At 40.2% G+C, this 23,740-nt stretch overlaps 1 protein-coding gene across 4 annotated transcripts in view; it reads right to left on the reverse strand.

Moving 5' to 3' along the window:
- The window catches only part of SOX5 (SRY (sex determining region Y)-box 5), a 291,777-nt gene that overhangs the window by 136,241 nt on the left and 131,796 nt on the right, over positions 1 to 23,740 (reverse strand). For all 4 annotated transcript variants that reach the window (XM_010566092.1, XM_010566093.1, XM_010566095.1 and 1 more), the window contains 3 exons: positions 22,332 to 22,418; positions 8,461 to 8,633; positions 5,895 to 5,963 (listed from right to left, as the gene is read on the reverse strand). In XM_010566092.1, the coding sequence (XP_010564394.1) occupies positions 5,895 to 5,963; positions 8,461 to 8,633; positions 22,332 to 22,418 (329 nt within the window). The remainder of the gene's footprint in view (positions 1 to 5,894; positions 5,964 to 8,460; positions 8,634 to 22,331; positions 22,419 to 23,740) is intronic.

The following is a 23,740-nucleotide window of genomic DNA, read 5'->3' on the forward strand; positions in this document are numbered from 1 at the left end:
TCAGAATTCCCAGGAAAAGTGGTAACACAGAAGCAACAGACATGACTAAATCTGTAACCAAGCGCTTGTGTAGTGGTTGTTCATTTTTGTATCTCGAATGAAGGATTCATCATCTACAGCCCTTTAAAGCCTCCTAGAGAACTCTGGGTTACAAGTCCTTATGGCTGCACGGAGGAGACACCAGCAGGGCAAGGACTAAGGGTAAGGATCTCTACCCTCTTTGTTATAGGCACAAAGTACTCCAAGTATTTAGCTCACAGAGTGGCCTGCTGGAGTTTGTTTTCCAGCAGGAGACAGAAAACGGAAGGATAAGCTGTGTTGGAAGCATAATTTAGAGTGCAAACTTGTTGTGGCAGGGAACAAATCTTCACATTTCTTTATGTACAGTCAAATGGTCTGTGTCTTCTCACAACAAGAGAAACTGGTACTTTTTACAACTAAACTTCATCTGAAACAGGTCAATCAAAATCTCAATGTTTTCTCAAACAAAGAGAACACAAACAGGCCTGAACATCATTCAGCCAGTTGTGGATAACAGATGATTGCTCACCTGAGGAGTTCAAAAGCAACAACAAATCTAAACAACAACAACAAAAAGTTATCACCACAGATAACTGTGTGGGTAAATTATGATACCCAAAGTACTCTGGAAGCAGGTCTCTTTACCAGTGTTTTGGAAGACTGGAATCAACCCAGAGACTCTTGGTGCTTGGAAAGTTTTGACAATAACAACTGTGTCATTTCAAAACTTTGCGTGTTAAGCTTAAGAAATATTTTTCTGAACTTCTGTGTAACTCAGAAACCAAATCCTTCTTTCCTCCCCAAAAATATAGCTAGATTTTGAAAAATAGATCTGGCTACAAAAGGGACTAACCATCCTGCAGGAAATTCCAAGTGTTCAAGATTTTATTACATTCCAAATTGGAACAACACCTTAAACCTCAGAACTTAATGAGAATGGGAATATTCTGATTTGGGAACATACTAGCGCAGCCAGGCCTCTCCATCTACCAACACACAACTCATGGGGAAAGGGACACAGCCAGCTGACAGCGGGGCGGGGGAGGATGGAAATCTGGATCCAGACTCAAAAAGGAAAGCCTTTTTGGAGCCGGGAGGACACCCGGAGCAGCTGAGGGATTGAGGAGAGCCAGGAAGCCTGCAGCCCAAAGGGGCACGGAATCTGGCGGGCCGTGGTGCCCATGGTGCTGGGGTAGGGAGAGAGGGAACGCTCCCTGCCAGACAAGCTGCTAAGGGCCTGCAAAGCCCGAGGCCGTTTAGGCCGCGGTAAGCTTTTCGCCTGGGAGCAGGCCCCCCGGCAGGCCGGCCCGCTGCCACCAGGCTCTGGAGCTGCCCGCGCCATCCGGCCAGGTGCCAGGCAGAAGTCACGTCCCGCCTGGCAGGGGGAGTGGGCTAGAGGCACGCCTGTCTAGCTTTGCTTCAGAATTTAGTCAGGATCCTCTCGTTCTTCAGAGGTCCAACCTCTCTAACAGGAAAGGTCTCCTGTTAGAACATCTACTGGCAAGCCTCTAGCTCTGAAGCAAAGAGAAGTGAGAGCACACAGAGTCGTCCAATGGTTGCTGCCTGGCAGGAATTGCTCTCAAGTTTCAGAGAGCACCCAGTCCTTGGGCTAAGTATGTCACTCAGAAACAAATACAAATTAGTAACCAAGTACCCGCAGTATCAAACTAAAAAGTCAAACAAAACTGTGGCCCAAACAGCGGAGACATCATAAAGCAGCGCTGCTGCTTCTTGCTGCTTTGCGATCTTCGTTTTACATTATTGGCAACCTGAAGTGTTCCAAGATCTTGAGCTGGGCTCTCCAAAAAAAATTTTGACTAAAAATCAGAACAGTTTAAAAAACAACATTTGGCCTCCGTTTTGTTTGCCTTCTAATTTTGGAACTTGTAGTGCTCATGGTTTCAGATTTTGCCTGGAAATATGAGAGCTGGAAGTTTACATTTTGAAGAAATGAAAGCTGGCATTTTTGTCATCACATGACTCCAAGAGCTGGGGCTTCAGGGAAAAACATAAAACACTGTCAGGCTTTCCACAAAATCGTGAGATTAGCAGCATCAGTTTTATCACAATTTAGGCTGCAAGGTTGACCTATTTTATCAACAGTGCCCTACTGAATATGAATTGCTTTATGAATTTTAACAACCATATTTCATTTTAAATATAGTTCAATTAAAGTGACATTCGTCACTGAGCTTCAGAGAAAACTATTCAATCATCAACCTGGGCTAGACTTTTTCTCTGAGCAAGTGGAAGGTGTAAACTACACCACCCCACAAAACTTTGCATCTCAGAGACACCCCTCAAGGCAGAACACCACGCACGCTCATTGCCTGTCGCGGGGACGACCTCAGCGTCATCAAAAAGGAGCATCTAGCCTTCAAGTTTCTTTCACTCTCTGCCCACCTGATGTGACAGCTACAGAGCCCCAGACTTCGCCATGTTCTAGAGCAAGGACACCAGGAAGTAGATTGTGGCCTCACAAAAGAAGACGAGGAGGTCACCATGAGAGTTCCCCTGAGGCCCTGAACGACAAGACTAGATTTAGTCCAAGAACTTGCTGAGCTGTACTTGGTGTCTGCATGCTCTCTCCTCAGCCTGTTCTACAGCTGCAGATCGCTACAGAGCTGTTCTGAAACACAGCCTGAGACCTTTGGGGCTGTCGATACACAAGAGTTGACAGAACATGCATTCCAGTTTCATTTCTGGTAAAAGAACAAGACTGAGCTGTGCAGGGGAGAAGACCCCAAATACTCAGCAGGCAGAAACTGTTAAAAGCGAAAACCTTTTCAATACACATACACACGAAGATTAAATAGAACAGAAAGCAGTGTGCACGGGAGGATGCATTTCCAAATGGCATAAAATAAGATGGGGGGAGGTTTAGTTAATTATTCAAAGAAAGTCAAACCTCTTCACAAATTAGGTCTAGAACATCCTAAAAAGCAGAAAAAAAAAATTATAAACATTTACTAAAACACAAAATCCTGTCTAGATCACATTTTAGCATTCTGAGGTCATACAGATTCTTAAATTTAATCTAAACTGCAAATTTTCTCCAGTTTAGCGTTATCTCTTTACTTAACTCTCTATACGAAGACAAGCCGTTTGTCTTCTGCGTTAGTGACACCTCCTTCCAGTTAATTCAGAAGAGATGGACTTGAAAAAGACATAACGTCTATTAGAGACTCATGTGCCAGGTACATTTTTCTAAGCTCAAGTAGCTAACACATCTTTCGTCAGCATCACAGAAGTGGCTAGTTTAATTGGGCTGTAGTTATCCTCAGCATTTGCAGTCCTGTAAGGAGGAGAGACATGCTGCAGTCTCTCCCTGCGTATGTATTGCGTATCGGTGACTGCATGCTGGGGTAAGGAGAGAGGGAACTGTTTCCAAGTTAGCGCACTTAGAGAAAGGAGTCATAAATCATGGGGTCAGGCAGGTTGTGCTTTTTTTTAACCTTAGGGTATTATGTTTTCGATACAATATTTCAATAGCTTTTTTCTGTGTAATAATTTATCTGGAATTATGGCAACTCCTCTTACAAGCTTAGAAAAAATTGGCTCAAGTAAAACGAATCCTTTGTCATAAATAGGTTGTGTTCATAAATGCAGCCTAATCATTCAATTGCACATAAGTCAAATAGTTATCCAGACTTTCTACGAATATCTCCCTGTCAATAAATCTAATGCTATTTAAAAACTCTGGGCCAATGTGACAGGAGCCTGTTAGATTAATTAGGGCAAGGTCAGAAAAGCTGAACTCACAGCTACATTCATGTCACAGTTTTGTTCCACCTACCATAACCTGATTGTAAACTCACACACCATTTTAAACATGGGCATGTTAGGGTGACTTCATTGTCTCAATTTATATATAAAGGAAGATTTCTTCAGGAATTGTTTCTTCTCTCTAACAGTCAACTAAGCATGCAATTGAGAAAGAATGCTTTGCTTTGTATTCACTGTCAATAAGGATTATTTTTATTTTAATATGTTTTTTCCTATCAGTGACTTCACAGCAACTGAACTGCAACCAGGGTTCATGAGACTTCAGGACCATACAGACCGCAGAATGGTCAAGAGGCAGGCAGTGTAGCAAAATTTCACGACATACAGATCATCTCTGTGGGAATAAGAGGACAGTATTGTGTCTCTGCCTGTTCAGTTCTTGACCTTTATCGTGCAACCATCCAAAAGGAGGGTGCCCCAAATCTGATGGGTTTTGTGTGAAGTGGACCCTGGAGGTGAAATTCTGACCTCAGCAGGGTCAATATTTCATCTGAAATCCCATGAGACAGACCTCCAAATTATTTCTTAGGCTTGCAGCTTGTATCAGATAGTAGCTAGCTGACTTTCATTTACTACTGACTCAGGTCAAACTTGGACCAGGGATCAGGAGATGAAAGGCTCTATATCTCATTATCAATAATCAGTGTTCTCTACTACCCTAAAAACAACATACTTCATTCTTATCTACAAGGCCTTAAAACTTAAAAGGGTTGGGGTCAAATCATGTTACTTCAATTTATTTTTGTTTACTGGTTATAAAACAACTTCCTCTCTCACTGCCATAGCTAAATGCTAAAAATGTAAATACTTTCCTTGCTATTGTAGAAGTTCTACTATTGTTTTTCTTTTAAAGTCTTATTAAAGATACAGCAATAAAGAAAAATCCCTCCCACACACAAATTTAAAGAAGAAAAAAAATCAAACAGGTCAAGACCAAGCCAGGCCCTATCAATCTCAAAATTATTTTCAGCAAAGCACATCTTGTATAGAAGTTGCCTTATAACGGAGGGGTGGACCTTCCCCAGAGGTTTATCGTAGTTACACAAGTCCTGATACTGACAGAATATCCTCTGAAATGGTAGAGTCAGTTTTTATTCTAGTGGGAAGCCATACAATTCCTCTGATTTTGCTGGAATTAAGTTTTCTTAGATGAGTTATGGCCCATAATTTTAGGCAACTAATTTTGAAACATTGAAGAGAAGCTTTGGAAGGAAAATCCTGTTGTTACTGAACAAACAGAACATAGCATCCACTTTCACAGTGACCTGCAATGCTCTATACATAACTGCATACTTAAACAGCCAGAGATTTTACCATGATTCTAGGTATCTATAAAATGTCAAACCCCTCCTTTGTCATTCTGTGAAAACCTTCATGGGCAAACTGATTTGCATTATTCCCAAAACAGGGTCATGCATATATACACATGGAAGAAAAGTAGTGAAATACAGTCAATGGCATGAAAAGAAACTTCTGAATACTTTAAGGAAAAATGAGGTTAAATAAAGTTTACTGGTTATCCTGAGTTTACAGCTTTTTTCTACTACTAGGAGTAAACCTGTAGACACCTAGGACTTACAGTGTAACCAACATTTTCACCAGTTTCTCATTCAGACAATACTTCACCCTAAGTGTTGAAAATTTCCGGACTTTGAATACCTGGGGCAGAGGGAAGGTGGTACACCTGATTACCGATCACTGAAGAGAACTGCTTCTGCAAAATCTCAAAAACAGAGGTGTAGGAGACCCATTCCAACCCAACTCTTTCTGGGCACACTTTTGCCACTCCTGACCTACAGCTGAAAGAGGACTTGGTCCGGCAAACCCTTGCTCACATGACCAGCTCCTCTCACATCTGCTCCCTGATGCTATAGGAGCCGCGTTAATCGTACAAGGCCTTCCAGAAACTGACCTTTTCTGCTTAATGACAGGTAACATCCTCACTCACATGTTTCCATAAATAAGAAGTAAGCCATCTGCAGACATTCTTAAAGAAACTATGACAATAACGGCTGAGGGAAAGCATGGGGAAATGGAAAGGAGAAAAGTGAGGTAACAGGGGCACAGGTGGAGATGCAGTCTCTGACCTGGATCTGTTGCTGAAGAAGGTTAATTTTGTGTTGCTGCTGCAGGAGCTGCTGCTGTTGTCTTGCAATCTGTGGAGAAATTGCACAGAAGAAACGTGAGGTATGTATCACCATTCCTGGAGCTGGTATGCAGGATACTTCCACCCTGCTTGGTTCTTTAAACTGCTCTATTAAGCGAAGAAACCTTCAAGTACGTGTGGCAGCAGCCTCGACTGCCGCTGAAGCAAGGGGCTCATGTTCAGGAGCAATTCATAGCTAATACTAGTCTGAAAGGGAATATTATGGAAAATGTTGTGCTGGGTATCAAGAGAAGGACTGATGCAAAAATCTCTCCTCTCTCACTATCTGAAATGGCACTGCTAAAATCCCCAAATCCCCCAAAAGTGAGCACTCATGCACTCCAACTTGCTGGAGGAAGAACAATACTGGCAGAGAAACTGGAAAATAGTAGGAGAAGGCAGGAAAGACAAAAAGGTATGATGGACAGTAATATTCCTTTTATGTTTGGCACCACCTATTCAAAAATTCAAAAAAAAAGGAAATCTGACACCCAGAAGGAAGGTATTAGCATGCCTATTTCCGTGATGCAGAAACAGACACAAAGAGAGTGGAACCGGGTTTGGGAAAATCACTGACTCGTCAATGTGTTTGTCAGCTGAATGGAACTAAGGGGGCAGTGCAAGGCTACACAGCTCAACACTGAAACTGATTTATAGAAGCTGATGGAGTCATCTTAAGTCTCCTCTCAGTCATGTGCATTTTCCATAAGGACTTCCATCCTCCCTCTCCATTGACTAAATGATTGGGAACCTTACTGCAGACACATTTTACATACAGTGAAGGAAAAAGCAGACAGTAAAGGAACCAAATTAGAATTCTCAGAGGACTGATGGAGATAAACCATGACACACCTCAAATTTACAAAGCAAACTTGAAAAACTTTCATTTGAGTCATAACAGAAGCTCTGTTCTCACCAATAGCTAGCGCAGCAGTACAAACATTAGGAGTATTGCCCTTCCCCTGTGGTATGTGTACACATCTAAGGGTCAGATGGGAACTTACACATACTTACTGGGAGGAATTTTGTGCATTCTTCCCCTTAGGTATTCTCTTTCACTTCTATTATTAAACTATTAGCATAAGAAACACTCACTCATAGTTAATCCCACATCTAAAAGATTAAATAAGTGTTTTCTTTCTAGAGGCTCTCTTTAAGCAACCAACATAATTTTTATCAATACCTTTTTTTGAAAGCTTGGTTATTTTCATTTCTATATAATGCAGAATTATACATAATTTCTTAAATTAAAAGAAACCCTAATAATAAACCTGCAGGATTTCTTACTGCCTCTTTCCATTCTCTCCATTTTCTTTTTTACTCTCAGATCATTCAGCCATCCTGTAGCAGTAGTGACTTTAAAAGGTAGGGCAAAGGAAATGGCTCCTGCAGGATGTCTCCTCGTGGAAGAATCTTGCCAATTCCACTTTCACACCTTCATTTACCTTCTGCATGTAAACAACAGTGTGATATAAATTCTCTAGTTTAATAGGTAAGTCACTTCTCCTGTTCTCCCTATGTAGCATTTCAGGTGTGAGGCCAAAATACACAGTATTACAATAAAAAATAGGGAAAACCAAGGCTAAAATGTCTGAAGATGTCAGCAGAAGTTTAGAAAATTAAGACTTGCTTGGTACAATACAAACATTGAAGTATGACCACTATGACTTATTTCAAAGAATTCTGTGAGTTTCATAAAATTCACATAGCTGCAATTCTATGATATAAACTCAAATTTCATTACAAGCTGAAATAATGGTCAGGCAGACCAAAACACTTTCAGGTAAGAAGTATCAGTATGGACTCCTGACAAAATTTTAAACCAGACATCTAGGTATTCTCTGCTCATGTTTGGGTACAAAAATGGACATTCATTTCTGTTAAAACTTGGATGGTGCAAATCTGTTACAGAAGTTACGTTCTTGCATAAAATGTCAAGTGTCCGTGTATGCACACTGGAACTTTTCACATGTGAAAACCTTTGCATTTTCAGTGGAGGGCATATTTGCAAGAGCTGAAAATCAAGCCTCTCAAGTGTAGAAGAAGAAAGTCACACTTTTTCACTGACTTTATATTCTTCTCCCCCACTTTCTTCCACAGTTGGCAAAACCAACCTTTTAGTTTCTCACATTACAATCCAAGTGCTGCATTTTGTTCCTTTTATACCTATTCAGCATCACTGAATTCAAGCAGCATTGGAAGATTATTCAGGAGGGCTGAATTTGCATGCTTATTTACACTTATTTAAAAAAAAAAACTGTTGGAAGAGAATACCTCCAAAATGGAAGGTGTATCTTTATAAGACAAGAGTATTCCTTGTTTTATATATTGCAAATTAAAGCATTCTTCCAATATGTTTTTGTTCAAACTTCCTTCACCTAAGAAAACAAATGGAAAAAAATTTTGGGTGGAGAGCAAACTCGAGAGTATCAACCCTAGAAGATAAACGACTGGAAAGTCCTCCTAGAAAATTATTTACGCTGAAAGCCACTATAATAATCACTCACCTGTTCTTGTTGCTGCTTAGCCAGCTCCATTTGTTGGCGTTGTTTCTCGATCTGTGATGCAGCCAGTTTCTTCTGTTCATCATGAGCTGCTAGCAGCTGTTCTCGCAAACTGGTCAGCTGATTGATCATACCCATGAGCTGCCTTTCTTTCTCAGCGAGGCTTTCTGGAGTCCCTGGGCATCATATGGTGAAAAAAAAAAAAAAAGGTAAAGAGAAGAGAGGAAATTTAGAGCTAGCCAGGTTTTTATTTTGCAGCTTCACTATTAGCATAGTCTTAGTAGAACCAAAGAGCAGGAGCATATTGCAATATACTGCGCATTAAGACCTTCCCCTCTACAGGAAAATGAGCCATGGAAGATAATTCTGTACACAGGCTTTGATCTGGTGTCCCCCTTCAATGTTTCCTTGCCCTTTCATCTATTTTCCGTCACCTTTTTATGAGATTAACAGGGGGGAAAATACTGCCTGTTTTGAAATTTTAAACATTGTTTACATTTCATAGAGATCAAAATTGACACTTCCAGTTTTGAAAGACAATTACATTTTTGTCAGAAACTTATGACAAAGACACATGAATGCTTTTGACGCCTACCACAACTGTAAGGTGTGTATTAACATCCCTCTATAATCAAGGGGAAACAGAGAAGTCTCCTGGGTGCTGGATACCTCTCTAGCTCCCCACACCCAGCTTTCTCACTGTTACTAGCTCAGCACACAACAGCTGTCAGGACGCTACCTGTTATATCATCTACAGCTGCCCTGATTAGGATGAAATTACATAGTGTTTAAATTGTCACTAACTACTATTGCTGTTGCTGCCACTGACAAGTATTTTTAAAGGAAGAAGTCTTGCATAAACATATCAGAAAAACTGAGTTAAATGCAACTCACCATCTCTCCCATTTGTACTGTCATTAGATGCTTTTTATAGGAGAGTTCAGCAGACACAGACAGAGGAACTGACTACCTCGCTCTCATAATCATTCTGTAAAAATTCTTCTACCCAGAAGGACAGTGGTTATAAGGGAAGGGAAGAAAAAATTCCAAGAAAAATTAAAAGCAATGACTCATCACTAAAACAAAAAATGGCACTATTAGTATACCCAGGATCATTTTACTTTGAATTTGAAAGACCAGAAAATATGTGTAGCAGCTAATCCACAGATATCTTCAATATCACCACACCCTCTCACATGAGTCAGATCCTGTGAAACCCTTTCTCAAAAAAGCTTTAGGAAAGGATTAAGGCTATCAGTGTCTATGTCTCCTCTGAAAATAGCCTGCTTTTGGGACAACCCTGCCACACAAACCTTTCTCAAACACAGGAAGCATTCTTCTGCCAATGTCACCAGTGCTCTCCAAGTGAAAAAAAAAAAAAGAAGAAAAATTGGCGACTATACTAAACATGTTCCTAGCCAACTATCAGTCAGACATGGAAAAGAGCTACTGGTAATAGATCATTTAGTCTACCCCCCTGCCAGTGCAGGAATGTTCCCTACAATATATTTACTACAGCCTTCTAGACTGGATTGAAATATCTGAAATGGTGAATCATCTACTGCTTTCTTTGGAAGACTGTAGCACAGCCTTAGAGGTGTCACTGTTAGGGCTCTTTGCTTGATAGTTTAATTTACATTCACTTAATTTCAACCTTGCACTCCCAAGCAACATTCCATTTCCTACGTCAGCCAAGTCCAAGCCCTTAAATGCATTTGTACGCAGCCATATACATGTGGGAAAACATAATGAATCAACATTTTCATATGAACAAAATGTAACTTGATTAACTTTTTATTAAGATGGTAGAGATTTATGTGAAAATATTCTCATCATATAACAAAGAGCTACAGCAGAATATTCTCAGATATAGCCTCCAAAAAAACTGTGGTACAGAAGCTGGAAACTTGAGAAACACACTGAAACAGAAACCATAGGACTTTAAACCTGTTCTGTTAAAAGCTGTGAGAAAGAATGGAAGCCAGTGCTAAAATACTAACACTGCTGAAGAAAACACTTTCAACTTATGATTTTTATTTCAAACATTGGAGACAGAGAGCTGCTACAAGTAATGCATTTGCCACCTGGCCATGCAATTAATCAGAAATGTCTACTGCCACTCTCCCATCTTTCATTTGTTTTTCCCTAGGAAAAAGGGTGCAATGTGTCCAAGTGGCACAGAAGAATTATTCTAGAAGCAGCCCCTTCCTTGTCCTATCTGCAGCCAGCACGTTGGTTTACTGTAATGCTCATCTAATGAAGACTACCAGTATACTGATACTGGCAGTATAACATGCAGGGCACACTGAAACATTTGAAACCTAAATATTTTAATTATTTATTCAGCAGATATTTTATTCTAAACTTGATCGGTGTGTGCAAGAGAGAGAAGGAGAAAAACTAGAGAGAAGGCATACACAGGATTGGCTTAGTCCTGAAGTTAGAGTAAGCAAAAAGAAACCACTGTCAAATAAACTGTTTGACAAATACGCTGACACGCATCAAAGATCTTCAGCCAGTACTGGTTCATCAGTGTATTTTGAGCTCCTACAGTAGCTTTCAGTTGGGAATCAAAAAGCACTTTGTAAAGTTAAATTAATCCCCACCACACCTTTGAAAGGTGGAAAAATGTTTCCATATGTGTAAACCGACAGACAGAGGGGTCACAGAGTTAGTTACCAACAGCGGCAGAAAAAGAAATGTTGATATCCAGCCCTGTGCTCCGGAGCTCAGGCTGCGCTTCCCAAGAGAGCGAGCAAAATGCTCCACGTGCCACCGCCCTGACCGCGACACGAAAAAACTGCACAACCGCGGGGCCATCCGCCTACCGCAGTTTCTTCTTTAATCTGATTTACCTAGAGAGGAGAAAAAAACTTCTTCCCTGGAAAAACAACATCTTTATTTAAATGGCAGGAACAAGAGGAAAGTCTGGATGAACTAAGGGTAACGAAGAGCCAGTGCAGACACCAGAGTTGCAGGCCCACGGCAGCAGTGCAGCTGGGGACAAATCCACTAAACTCAATCTCTTTACTATTACTCAGTTTTTAAAGAAACTTTGAGGTGGGCAAAGCGGGTGCTTTATGTACTAACTTAGTAAGTACAATACATAATGCCTTTGGTTTATAAACTGGAGTGGAAGTAGTCTGACAAAAGGCAGCCTTCTTGCATTTTATTTCTTGAGCAATTTTAGTTTGCTAATGAACTGAAAGGGAGAATTTACCACTGCCAACTTTAAAAAAAAACACTTTTGTTGGAGAATACTTTCTAGAAAACATGGCTTAGTAGACACTATATTTTCATGTGATTAGCCCATCCTTCCAATAACTTCATTAATACTTAATTATAATTTCAATTCTTTAAGGTACCATTCCTTGCAAAATAAGTACTCGGATAGCCATATTCTCAAGTGATCTGCACAAAACCACAGGCAAGAGAGATCAGATGTGTAGGTCTACTGGGAGACGGTGAGTTTTGGGGTAGATTTCCTCTTGCCTTACCCATGTATCCATATAAGGCCCACTGATGATCAATCACAGGTAGTTTTGAGGTTTCTTGCAGACAACTGGTGGCTTATAAAAGTGTGAAAATTAAAGAGAAGAAAAGTACTTGAATCAGACTGTCCTGACCATAACGTAAAGTGTTTGCATTTAGTTTAAGTTTGGTATTTTTCATGTTACCCTTATTACCTAGCGCACCTTTTCTATAATTTCTTTCGTGGCAATGGCCAACAAACCTGCCATTTCACAGTTGCCATTCATAAATTACTTAGTTTGCATAACAAATGAAGGCCAAAGGATACTTGACGTTACTTATGTTATAGCGAGCTGAGGGCAACAGTTGTTGAATGTACTATGTAAGTACATTCAATGATGGGAATTTTTTCTGCCATATTAGAACGCGCTGCAGAGATAGAGCACCAGTTGCCATTTTTGTATCCCTTTCTAGATGCTGTAGATTGTGGGTAGGCAAGGATGGTGGACGTCTGTCCTATCACCACTATTTTCTCTCTGTTAACCTGCATGAGATCAAAACCTTTATCATCGTGTGAATTGTCTTGGCAGCTGAAGGATTTCCATTTAAGAATTCTGCAGCTTACAGGGCAAAACACGTTAGTATTTTAAGTAACTATAACACCAACCGCGTAGACAGTTGCTTAAATCACACTACTTCGGAATTAATGAACTATCCCCGCGGCTGCTAACACTGCTAGAACTTGGGAGGCAGTGCAAACCTCAGTAAGCGTAAGCCACCAGCCCCAGCAGCTACCTTCAGCTGCTTCGTTATTAAACTCACTTAGAGCTGCTCCAAGTAGTACAGAGTTGTGAATGGTTCTGGAGCTGGCCCGTGCTCTGCACAGAGTTATCTGTATGGTTGCAGTGCTTTCACGCTAGCCATGCAGCATGGCTGGGAGAAAAAACAAGTGCCCATTATTGCAGTGTACAACTTGACAGCAAGCTAGACCAATTCACACAGGTATTGAGTGAGGAGTAAAAGGACAGCGGCTTACATCAATGGCTGTCTCAAAAATTACTCTTAATTACCGTCAGATCCACAACAAATAGATATTGCACAGTTTATGTTTAACACAGCTTTTAACCACCAGGCCACCTGCCTTTCAGGAGATTGCAGTAGGTGCTCATACTGTTCTCTCTGTACTTGATCACTGCCATGGCAAAATGTGGATTTTTCACAACTTATCAAAACAACTCAGGCAAGAGAGCATCAAAGTATACACTATGGGTTGATATAGTGAATGGCCCAAGAAAAGATGCTTTCCAGATGCGTCAGCTTATTCTCTATCACCACAAAAAGAGATTCAGAAAGAAAAAAAACCCATGTTTGTGGATGCAACACCCACAGCAGATGGCAATAAAAGAAGACTCAAATTAGTGGCATTCTGTATCGCCAAACCTAAACTTCATCTCAGATCAACACTATCCATAATAGTGTTTAAGTAGTAAAAGAAATTTACTCAAATGTGAAATAAACTATTACACATTCTTAGTTCTGATTCACAGTCTCAGACTGGCAGTGACAGTAACATTTTAATAAACATTAGAATGAAGACACCAATATGACCAAATGACACACTTAAAGTGAGAAAACGAGCAGGAGAAACCTTGGCATATCCACCCAAAACAGAACCAAAGCAAAAAAAAAGGCAGAGAAACCGCTTTTGCGATCAAAACAGTAAATACTTTATTATAATTTATTAGACAGAATGAGAATGTAAATGAGAAATTAGGAAAGCCAATATTTTCGTTAACAGTCATTTTAAGCTTTTGCTGCGAATGCTCAAGCAATGAGAATGTTTGCTTGCAGCCAGCCTACAGATCCACTTGCAGCCATGCAGCAGCCAGCGTGTTCTGCAAGGGGCAGGGACGTGGCAAGGCTGTCCTCAATCCCTCTAACATATCTCAATTAAACTGCTAGGACTGTTATCAATCAGGGGTGCTCACGTGCACACTCAAGCACACCCATACAGACAGTGAAATTTATCCCCCGAGTCAGTTTACTATCAAAGTAATTACGTAAATAGCTTTTGAACTGTCAGTATCCGTCTTTCAAACAAAAATCAAAGAAAACAATGTGCAAGTACAAAGCCTGGAAGACACAATAATATTGTATTAAATTCATATCATTAACTATGGTTACAAAAGAAAAAAAAATCCTCCTGTATCTGCAAAGCTTTGGGGGGGGGGGAAGCATTAAATGGAAATAAGAATATTTTGAAGTACTCCGTATTCAAATAATGTTAAGATGTATAATAATAATTAGAGCATTCAGTATAGAGCATTTTTTAATTTCAAAGCATTAGCTAATTGATCTTCTTAAAGACTTTGAGCAGGTAGAAAGGTAGTGGTATGCGTTACTCTTTTTAAGAGAAAACTAAGGCATGAAGTTTTTAGCAACTTGCCTTAAGTCATTCTTAACTTTACGTGCCGTAAGCCATTTTATTGCTGGCCTCGCTGAAGTCACCACTAGAATTATTTCACTAAGGCCAAGAATGTCCTCACTGACTTTAACAGGGATACACATTAAAACAGATTAATTAAATCTTTGCTTGACCCAATTTGATACCAGGTAGGGTTCTAGCCAAAGGGACCCTATGAATGAAACAATTGTTGACGCCATCCAACTAACCAAGCAACAGAACCATGCCACGACACAGTTTCTGTGTAACTTTACTCTGATAGAACAACAGTGTAATGAGACCATAACTACAGCCCCCACATCAGCTAAAAACTGAGTCACCTCCAAGTATTTCCTGCAGTGGTGTGTTTTTTCAGTGTGATTTGTTAAGCTAGGGACGTAACAGTTTTCATACAAAACTGAAAAAGAGCCGAGAAGGAGGTTTTTCAAACTGAACAGCCTGTTAACTAAGCTGTCCTCAGAAGAATTAAACTCCTACTGGCACTAACATTATTATATCCAAAGGAAAAATAGAAACATCAGCAGTCCATAAAATAAGTATCTTTTCTTGAGGGTTTTATTCCAGTATCTTGAGTTTCATTCTCATCCCATTGTCAACTATTTTAATTTCTCCACTCCCCACCCCAGTTTTACCTTTGCTCTGCCACGTTAGAAATCCAAACCCAACATTACTGTGCTTAGTAAGGAAATCAGGAAAGTAAAATAGACAGGCCACCTAGTCGTCTTCTACTTAAAAGCAAACTAATCTTTGTCATACCCCCCCCCCCAAAATCTATTTATAACACAGTAATTTTGAAGAGGAGTATTCTCCCCCTGCTGCACAGACGGCCGCGCTGCTGACGTCACCCGAAGTTGTATATGTGAGGCAATGGGGAGCTGATGTTACGTGCCTTCAGGAAACAAAGTCTGATAAACAGATCTAACTGGCTGAGGTAAGTTCAGAATTTAAACTCTTCTTTCCTCTGTCTTTGAACAGAAATGTCAAATATTTGTGACCAAGCAATGAGTATATACTTTAAATTACGTACTTGCTGGTTATATTGGTGGGTGGGTGTGGGTATGGGCTTGTGCACGTGTGCAAACTTCCTTGATGCTTCCCAAATCAATACCTCAGAGAGTGTTTTATTATGGACTGGCATGTAGCTTTTCAGGCCAGTAAATCTTGGAGCTGTCAGGACATAAACATCTAAAAATTGGCATTTTTCATTAAGTATTTAAGCCAACTTTACTACACAATGACTGCCATCACTTACAACTACCCACCTAGCTAAATTAAATTACTTCATCTGATTGATATGGGAAGTCAGCATAATAAAAGAAAACTTTGACTGCTTTTTACTCAGCAAGACACAGCCACCAGAAAAAGAAATAAGGAAAGAAAAGCCCAGAATTCAGACTGATTTCCCTGTAACTACAGATTTATGCAATGAATCTTCTCTGTTTGAAAAACAAAAATCCTTTTTAGAACAGCAAGCTAGAAGGAAGTTATTTATTTCAGCATACGGACAGTCTTAATCTTTTAGGTTTCAGTGGAAGACTTTGCAGAATGAATAAAAACAAATGATGAACAATTACCATCTTTTGCCATTACTACCCTCAAGAATTAATATTCTGTGGGGACAAAAACTTAGCCGTCTGCTCTATAACAGACCAGCACATTACTGTTTCGCAACGCTGGAAAGAAGTTGTCACTGAGTATTCTTTATTTGCTGTCAGAAAAAGTTTTGGTACAGTAGACTGCAAACAAAGCTTGGTATTCAACCAGGTTAGCAACTTATTGTCAAGGTTACAAAAGGAATAGACAACATTTGTATTGAGACTATTTCTCAGAGGTTATTCATTGTTTTACTGTCTAGACAACAAGCTAGAACTAGGCTAGAGAAATAGCATTTGCTGCTGGAATTTTATGCAGCAGCAGGAAAAACAGTAAAAAATATGCATGTGTATGTATATTTGCTTTGTTTTGACAAACTGGTAGTTGCAGCTCAGCAACATTCATCTCTATCAGCACATCTTTCAGGTAATTTTAGTACAAAGAACTGCTTTAGGTCCCTTTTGTCATCCAACCCTCCGAACGATTTTTAAATATAGTAGTTTGGCCTCCGTATGTTCAAACAAAACAAAGCCATTGGCATTTGCTACTTACTAGTTTGATTTTATTCTATTTTCTCTATTAATAATCACTTCCTAAACATAAAAGTTGTATTTGATTTAAATAGAACTTGATTATTTTCTGATCAAATTAAGTACCTTTATGTAAAAAAAAATACAAATCTGCAACAGCCCAAATTTGCTGCTTTTTCACAAATTCACGTGTTTTTTGCATTTTACATGCTTTAAAAAAGATTCCTCCAACCCTCCTTCCACAGATACTACCCTCAACTAACCTCCCGTTCTAGGGTCATATAGGAGCAGCTCCATCCAGTCACAGTCTCCATCTCAGGCTTTCATTTGGCCTGAAAGAAGTTCTGCGTTGGTGTGGCTCAATTGGCACTGTCTACTTCTCTGCAGCCTGAGAGTATCATATTGCATTGTGATCAACCTCCACTATTCCAGCAGCTGCCAAATTTCCTCTCAAAACTTAGGTTCCCCTGCATGCCACTGCGCAGGATCCCCCCCCGCCAGCACTTTGGAAGTATTAACAAAGGACTAAAGCTGTCAGCAATTTGCTACTATTAAAACACCCCCAAAAAATAAACACAGAGAAGAAGACACTAAGTAGGTTGCAATAAATATTGAATTTATCACAGTTAAAAGCCGACAACCAGACATCTCTTACCTCCTTCATTTATGACTCTCTCACCCTCCTTCTCTCCCCACTCCAAATACAATACTAGCCACAAAAAATAATGCAAAACGTCCACATCTGACACAAGTTTGTAAACGTTTTTCAACCATTAATTTGCAAATGCAAACTTCACACAGCTCCTAAGAAAGTGTGCAGCTTTCACACATCTCCTGGGGATCTGTGTTCTATTAGTCAAAGGTTTAAACCCAGTGTATTCCCCACGAATAATCTCTCTCCCCCTTCCCCCTCCTTCCTCCTGTCCACATCTAAATGCAGAATCCCCAGTTTCCTTGTCTTCAGTTTACAGATTATGCGATCCAAAGTGTCACTCACTGGATTACTGCACATAACCTGAGCGCTACCCGAAGCTTACTTGTCTTCAACTTGTCCAGCATTACTTAAATGGAATTATCCGTCACAATCCATATACCGAATCTGCATAGCCCACTTATCTCAAGATTCTGTGTGTCACCTACCAGATTATCCGTTTTAATCCATACATTGAATCTACATAACATATGTCTTTAATTCATGGGCTCTGATGAGCTATAGTATCGCTGAATGGATTATTTCCCTTTATCCATTATTGGCAGTCATAAGACCGTTCACTGCGTACTCTCCCATGCCCCACCTTCCGAACATATAAGCAAAATCAGAGTCTTCAGCAAACACAGCTCTAGCGCACATCAAACACAGCTTGGTGTAATACCTGCACTGATACTGCACGTAACTTGGAACCCAGTTTCTCACACAAAACAAATGGCTGTGTTATCGTGCATTAAAGACTAGGGTTGGTGGGCTAATCTTGCTTTCAAATATAAACCTGTGGTTACTCCAGTACAGTCTTTGGAGTCACCTAGATTTAAGTGGATACAACGAAGAGCTGATTTCACCCTAATGATGATCCCTTTCACAGCGAATGCAGAAAACACTTCACCTGAGTTGGTTAGGAACCAACCTGTACAACAGAAAAGGATTTTCAAACAGCGAAAAAAAAATATCAGGTTCAGGCTTGCCCAGTCTTTCTTGGGAGATTCAGGCGCAATCATTGTTAACAATGCCTTCACTTCAACAGAAGACCAATGCAGAAAGATTAGGAACAAAAGTCAGTTCAGACTTTTGTTCCACACACCTATTCAAAATCAGCTAAGTGGAGAACATATAAAATATGTATTATTATTTCTTGACAACTCTCGATAAGCGAGAGATGGACAAGATTAGCAGAAAGGCTTTGTGTACACCAAGGAAGTTTTAAAAAGAGCTCTCATCATGGTTAAAGCTGCTTCACTCACACCAGCGTTAGCAGGACTGCGCACCTCACCTCCTAAGGCACCTGGCCACCCGGGGGGCCAGCACCGTTCCCGGAGTCTGCTCAGAGGAGGCCCAGCACCAGTGAAACAGAAATGTCATGTTCATTTTCTAAGTATAGGGATGGCCGCTGACATTGAAGAGCATGGAAATACACTTCTTGCACCTTTTCCTATCAACGGCCCGCCCTACATGCTGCATCGGCCGCAGTTGGTAACGTTGCTTTGGAGGAAAGCAACCACTTTCACCCTGCAATGCACAGATATCAGGTGGCTATGCTGAAAGCAGAAAGGGGGTATAATTTTCCTTCCTGCAGATGATCAGTTAGAGACCTGAAGTTCTCTCTGCTCCACTGAATCCAATAAACTGCATTATCCATGAATAATCCAGAGGCCTTTTGAGCCCTGTTCTTGAATATGATGGATATAAGTAAGTTTGAACAGGCTTTAACCAATTCAATACACAGTTCTACAGCTTTATTTTAAAATATTTCAATTTAACGGCATGTTTTGTTTTGTAGGCTTTACTGCAGACTGACTCGTTTTGAACAGAGTAAAAATTCCATGGATTCCAAAACAAAATTTCTTAAGAAATCTGCAGTGCCAAACTTTATTTAGCCCCAGACTACCTCTCTAAACAAAGCGAGGCATCTGAGTTAAAATTTCTACAGACATGAAAGGTTCAAGATTTTGCCCCATTTTAAGTATAAGAGTATTCCATTACAGTACCTTTCAGTCAAGCCCTGGAATGAAATACTACATTTCCTTTTCCATTAGTAACTGGACATATATAGATCATTCTAACTCTGATCTTGAAGTTTGCAGCTAGACCTCTGCAGATACTCCGTGATGGTTCTCCCATTTTTACAGGCATGCAGATGAAGAAAGGGGGGCTTAAAGTAGCTGCCGAAAGTAACAAAGCAGCTAAGAGGAATGACCGAGTACAAAACGTGGGAGTCTGGTGACTTCCAGCCATTCACCAACTCCCCTATCTTTAATAAAATATTACTGCTTTCTAACTTAAAAGAAATAACACTAATAGAAAATAAAGTCTTCCGCTTCATCTCCCTTTCTTTTAATCTCTCCCAGAGAATAAAACTCAATGGTAATAACACAGACTTGGGCATTAACAATATGTAGCCTAGTGCTGAGACTTTAGCACATGACGTACTAAAACTCCCCCAGATCTAATGAAAAACACAATGAAATTTTGAACAGTTAAATGGAAAAAACTATTCAGTGCATAAGACAGTTGGGCAGTACAGCTTCTAGTGCTGTCCGCATTCCAGGGTGTATTAATAATAAGACACTACTTGCGCGGGGTTTCCAAATATCACTAATAGAGAAATGAGGAAAAAAAAAATGCAGCTGCCAGGCCAAATACAGAGGGAAGTTAATTAAAAAATCACAACTGGAAAACTTAATAACCCTACGTTCCTACAGACGGACAAAAACATTTTCCAGCATAATATATGTGTGTTTGTACACGCGTAAGCAAGTATAAAGCAGCTCAACTTGCACACCTTTCATGTTGCCTGGCTAAATACAGCTGCAGTACAGCTGAGCCATTGTTCCTTGGCCGCTCATGGCCGGCGGTGCCATGAAAACCGCATTCCTGGGCGCTAAATAATCGGCCTGCCTGACCCCCCAAGAACCTGTAAGTCAAATTCATTTACCCCCAGAGGGCAATGCTCTATTGTATCCTCCCTCCTTTCTAGCCACCTAGGAACAATGGACAATAATTGCAACTGTCACGGCAGTCAGTAGGAAAAATAAACCAGTGCCTGTTTTCACAGCTTACTGCCAAACCTGATCCAAACACCTAATAACCATGCCCCCAACCATAGACACCACAGTTGCACTAAAAAGCCTCAGATGTGAGGCTTTTGAACAGAGCTACAGAACAATAACTCGACTTGTGTTCAAAATATGAAGCTAAAAAACAAAAATTAAAGCAAAGCAAACTCTTCTTTGAGGCTCTGCTGTTGCTCCCCATCCTCCCCCCAGGCAAGACTGAAAGGACTGTTGAATTTCTTTCGTGCTAGCATATAGCTGCTGCTGCCGCTTTCAAGTTTAGCTTGTGAAAGGGGAAGAGAGGAAGGGAGAAAAAAGATTGCCCTCCAACAGAACAAGATCATAGGGACTGGGAACAGACCGCCTTCTCGGCGCGCTGCACTTTTCAGAGCAGCTTTACCGAGTCCAAAGGCAGAGGTGAATCACTGCGAGTCCTTCTCAGGGCTCCAGCATACCAAGGGTTAAAGAGGCTCCAAACTACATGCAAGAACTGCTGGGATACACACCCAAAAGCGGGTATGAAAGCCGCCTGTCTACTTTGGGCATCTTAAAGATGCAGCAGTTCATGGCAGGCGGTGATGTTACTTTCAAACTATATGCTTTTAAAAACCAGCACTCGCAGAGAAGCCCAGTGGCTACCCTACCTCTTTACGACCTGTTGCTTTACGCACGTGGAGAAAACGTGCTCAGCGGAAATAAAGAACCCAGGGTTTGGCCCTCTGTTATAATAATATCTCAGCCTATTTGGGGCCGAAGCACTCTCTTCTGTTATAAAGTTATTCTACATATGTAATGAATATATATTTTTGAATTACAGCCTCTTAGGGAGAAGCTAGGGGAAGCAAGTGGCATACTTTCCTACTTGCGTAAGTCAGTGGACTAGCACAAACTAATGCTGGTGGCTTATCGGTGACAAGCTGGAAGGCACATATAATTAAAATAACATTGTCTTTGCACGCATACCAATACATTAACCTCTGAGAGCATGTCTTGTGGTATCCTTTACTGAATACTGCCCATCTCTTGTGCAGAAGGCCCTTAAACCTGTCAGGCACGGGGTTTGGGAGGCTGCCTGAACGAGGATCTCGGTATCAGGAACACCATTAGTAAGCAAACAAACCAAAAATAATGGAGAGAAATGAAACCTAGTTTATAAACATAAAAGAAGGGTTTAATTTTAATCTCATTCTACTTTCAAATTTCCGAAACAACATTGGCTTAGATTTTGCTACTCCAGATGTACACTGATATAAATGGGAGAAGAATCAGAGTCACTGTTTCTTTTCAGAGTGACAATGGCTGCTCTGGAAACTAAAATTTTTGACACACATACATTTTGACTTGGTTCCTCATCACAAGCACTGAAGAAGAACTATAAAAATATTAAATTACACGAAAACAAACAACTACAGGTTCCCTAAAATGACCTCACATACATAAAATGGGGAAATATCTTGGCAAAGCAGAAGCTACTGCTGCTGGAGAGTGGTCAAATTTTGTCATTTTCCTTCTGGAGCACGGCTTTAAAAGAACATGCTTTAGTGCACAGATGTTGTACACTGTCTTTTAAAATCTGCACTGGCTAATTTCGGTACCTAGAGGTATCATTACACAAACTTTGCTCTTTTTTTTTTTTTTCCCTCCTGTACGCAGAAAAGTCAAAAAAACTACATCATCAAAATCTGTCCAAAAATTAACAAGGACTTCTGATCACCCTCAGATTTCAGAAGCTGAGCTCTGCTATACTCTGATCCCACACAAGCCTGTGTTTGATATGTGAATTGACTTTTTTTTCCAATCCAGCAATAGGATGTGTCCTCTTATACACAGAACGATATATGCAACAAAAGCTTGACGTAAGTTCATTCACTTAGGGCAACATACCATTTCATTTATTTGTATTATCACAGATGGAGAGCATACATTTAATTTAAGCGCCAAATTACAGTGTTTCAAGGGGAGGGGAAGAGAAGCAAACAAACAAAGTTCCATAAAGCCAGTGATAGCTGTATATTCATTCTCAATTTGCTTTAGCACAGAAACAGCATTACCTTTTATTTCTCCAAAGTTCCCTGATCCCATGGCAAGAAGCTTGTCTTTCCAGTCCTTTGATAGTAGCTTTTCAATACTGGGAGTTTCTGAGTGAAGGGGGGGGAAAAAAAATGTAAGCAAATCAACATGACTGTCTCCACAATAGAACTCATTAAAAGTCTATCTGCTAAAAATAAGGCCAACCCTATTCTGGCCCCCAGTTCGTAATGACTTCATCAACAAACTGATAAGAGGGGAGGGGAAAAAAAAAAGGGGGAAAAAAAAAGAATGTGTTTTGTCACCTGCTGTTTCAAAACCATTAGCTTTTTCCTCTTGTGGAACAAAGCCCCGGTAATTCTGTATGACAATGGGCACATATAAACCTGCAGTTCATTGTTTTTCAATTTGGTGAACAAGTTGCTGCCTATAATGGATGCCTGTCAATTTCTGGGTGTTAGTCTGCAGTCAAAAAAATAATTATGTTGATAAAATGCAGAGTAAAGAGAGAGAGAGGGGGGGGGAAGAGAGAGAGAGAAGCAAAGAATTAGCTCCTAAATCTGCTACATGTAATTATATCCCTCTGAGTGTTTACAATTACATCCACTTTATAATGTGTGTTTAAACATCGTGTGGTGGTAAGCATACTGTGGAAAGATTTTCCGGTAACATGCACATTATAAATAATAATAAAAAGTTGGGTATGAAAAAAGCTTTAAAAGATTGCAAAATCCAGAGGGAGAAAAGGCATTGCTTAGAATGGAAACCCATTATTTGCTCATTTCAGATTCTATCACTTCCTTTAAAAATAAAATAAAATAAAATATATTTGTTCAGTATTTTCAGGAAAAGCGCAGCGAGGGTGTGGATGGGTCTGATATTTATAACTCTTGTATTCTGACCTCTTTTTGTGTAGAATTTTAATGCATAAGTAAATATAAATGCTAATAAAATTCAGCGAACATTAAACTCAATTCCAAACAATGTAATTGTATATTCTTGTCAGCATTTAGATGGGTACACAATTACAATAGCTTTCAATCCCACGATTAGCACTGCATTCAGTTAGAAAATGGAGTGTACTAAAAGATAAGTGTCCCAGTATGCGCCATCTAAATAACAATACCCACACTTATTATCTGGATCTAAGACATATACTGCTATTCTCCACATTTGTGTTTATGTGTATTTGTATTTGTTCAGGCATTTGTTTACCCCCTACCAGGAGCATAAAGGGAGTACATGTTAACTTATCAAAGGGACCGTCTGGCCTAGAGACCATACAATTATTAGCAACTGGTTAATTTTCCCCACAGTAAAAACCATTATGAGCAACCTTCATTATCTTGTTTGGCTAATTCTGCCTCCTTTCTCGAAGCCCCAACTCGGAGCTCGGAGGAAGCAGCGCTGCGGACCCTCGCCGCCCCCCCCC

The sequence above is a fragment of the Haliaeetus leucocephalus genome, unplaced genomic scaffold, assembly GCF_000737465.1.
Source record: "Haliaeetus leucocephalus isolate CR32 unplaced genomic scaffold, Haliaeetus_leucocephalus-4.0 Scaffold206, whole genome shotgun sequence".
NCBI lineage: Eukaryota > Metazoa > Chordata > Aves > Accipitriformes > Accipitridae > Haliaeetus > Haliaeetus leucocephalus.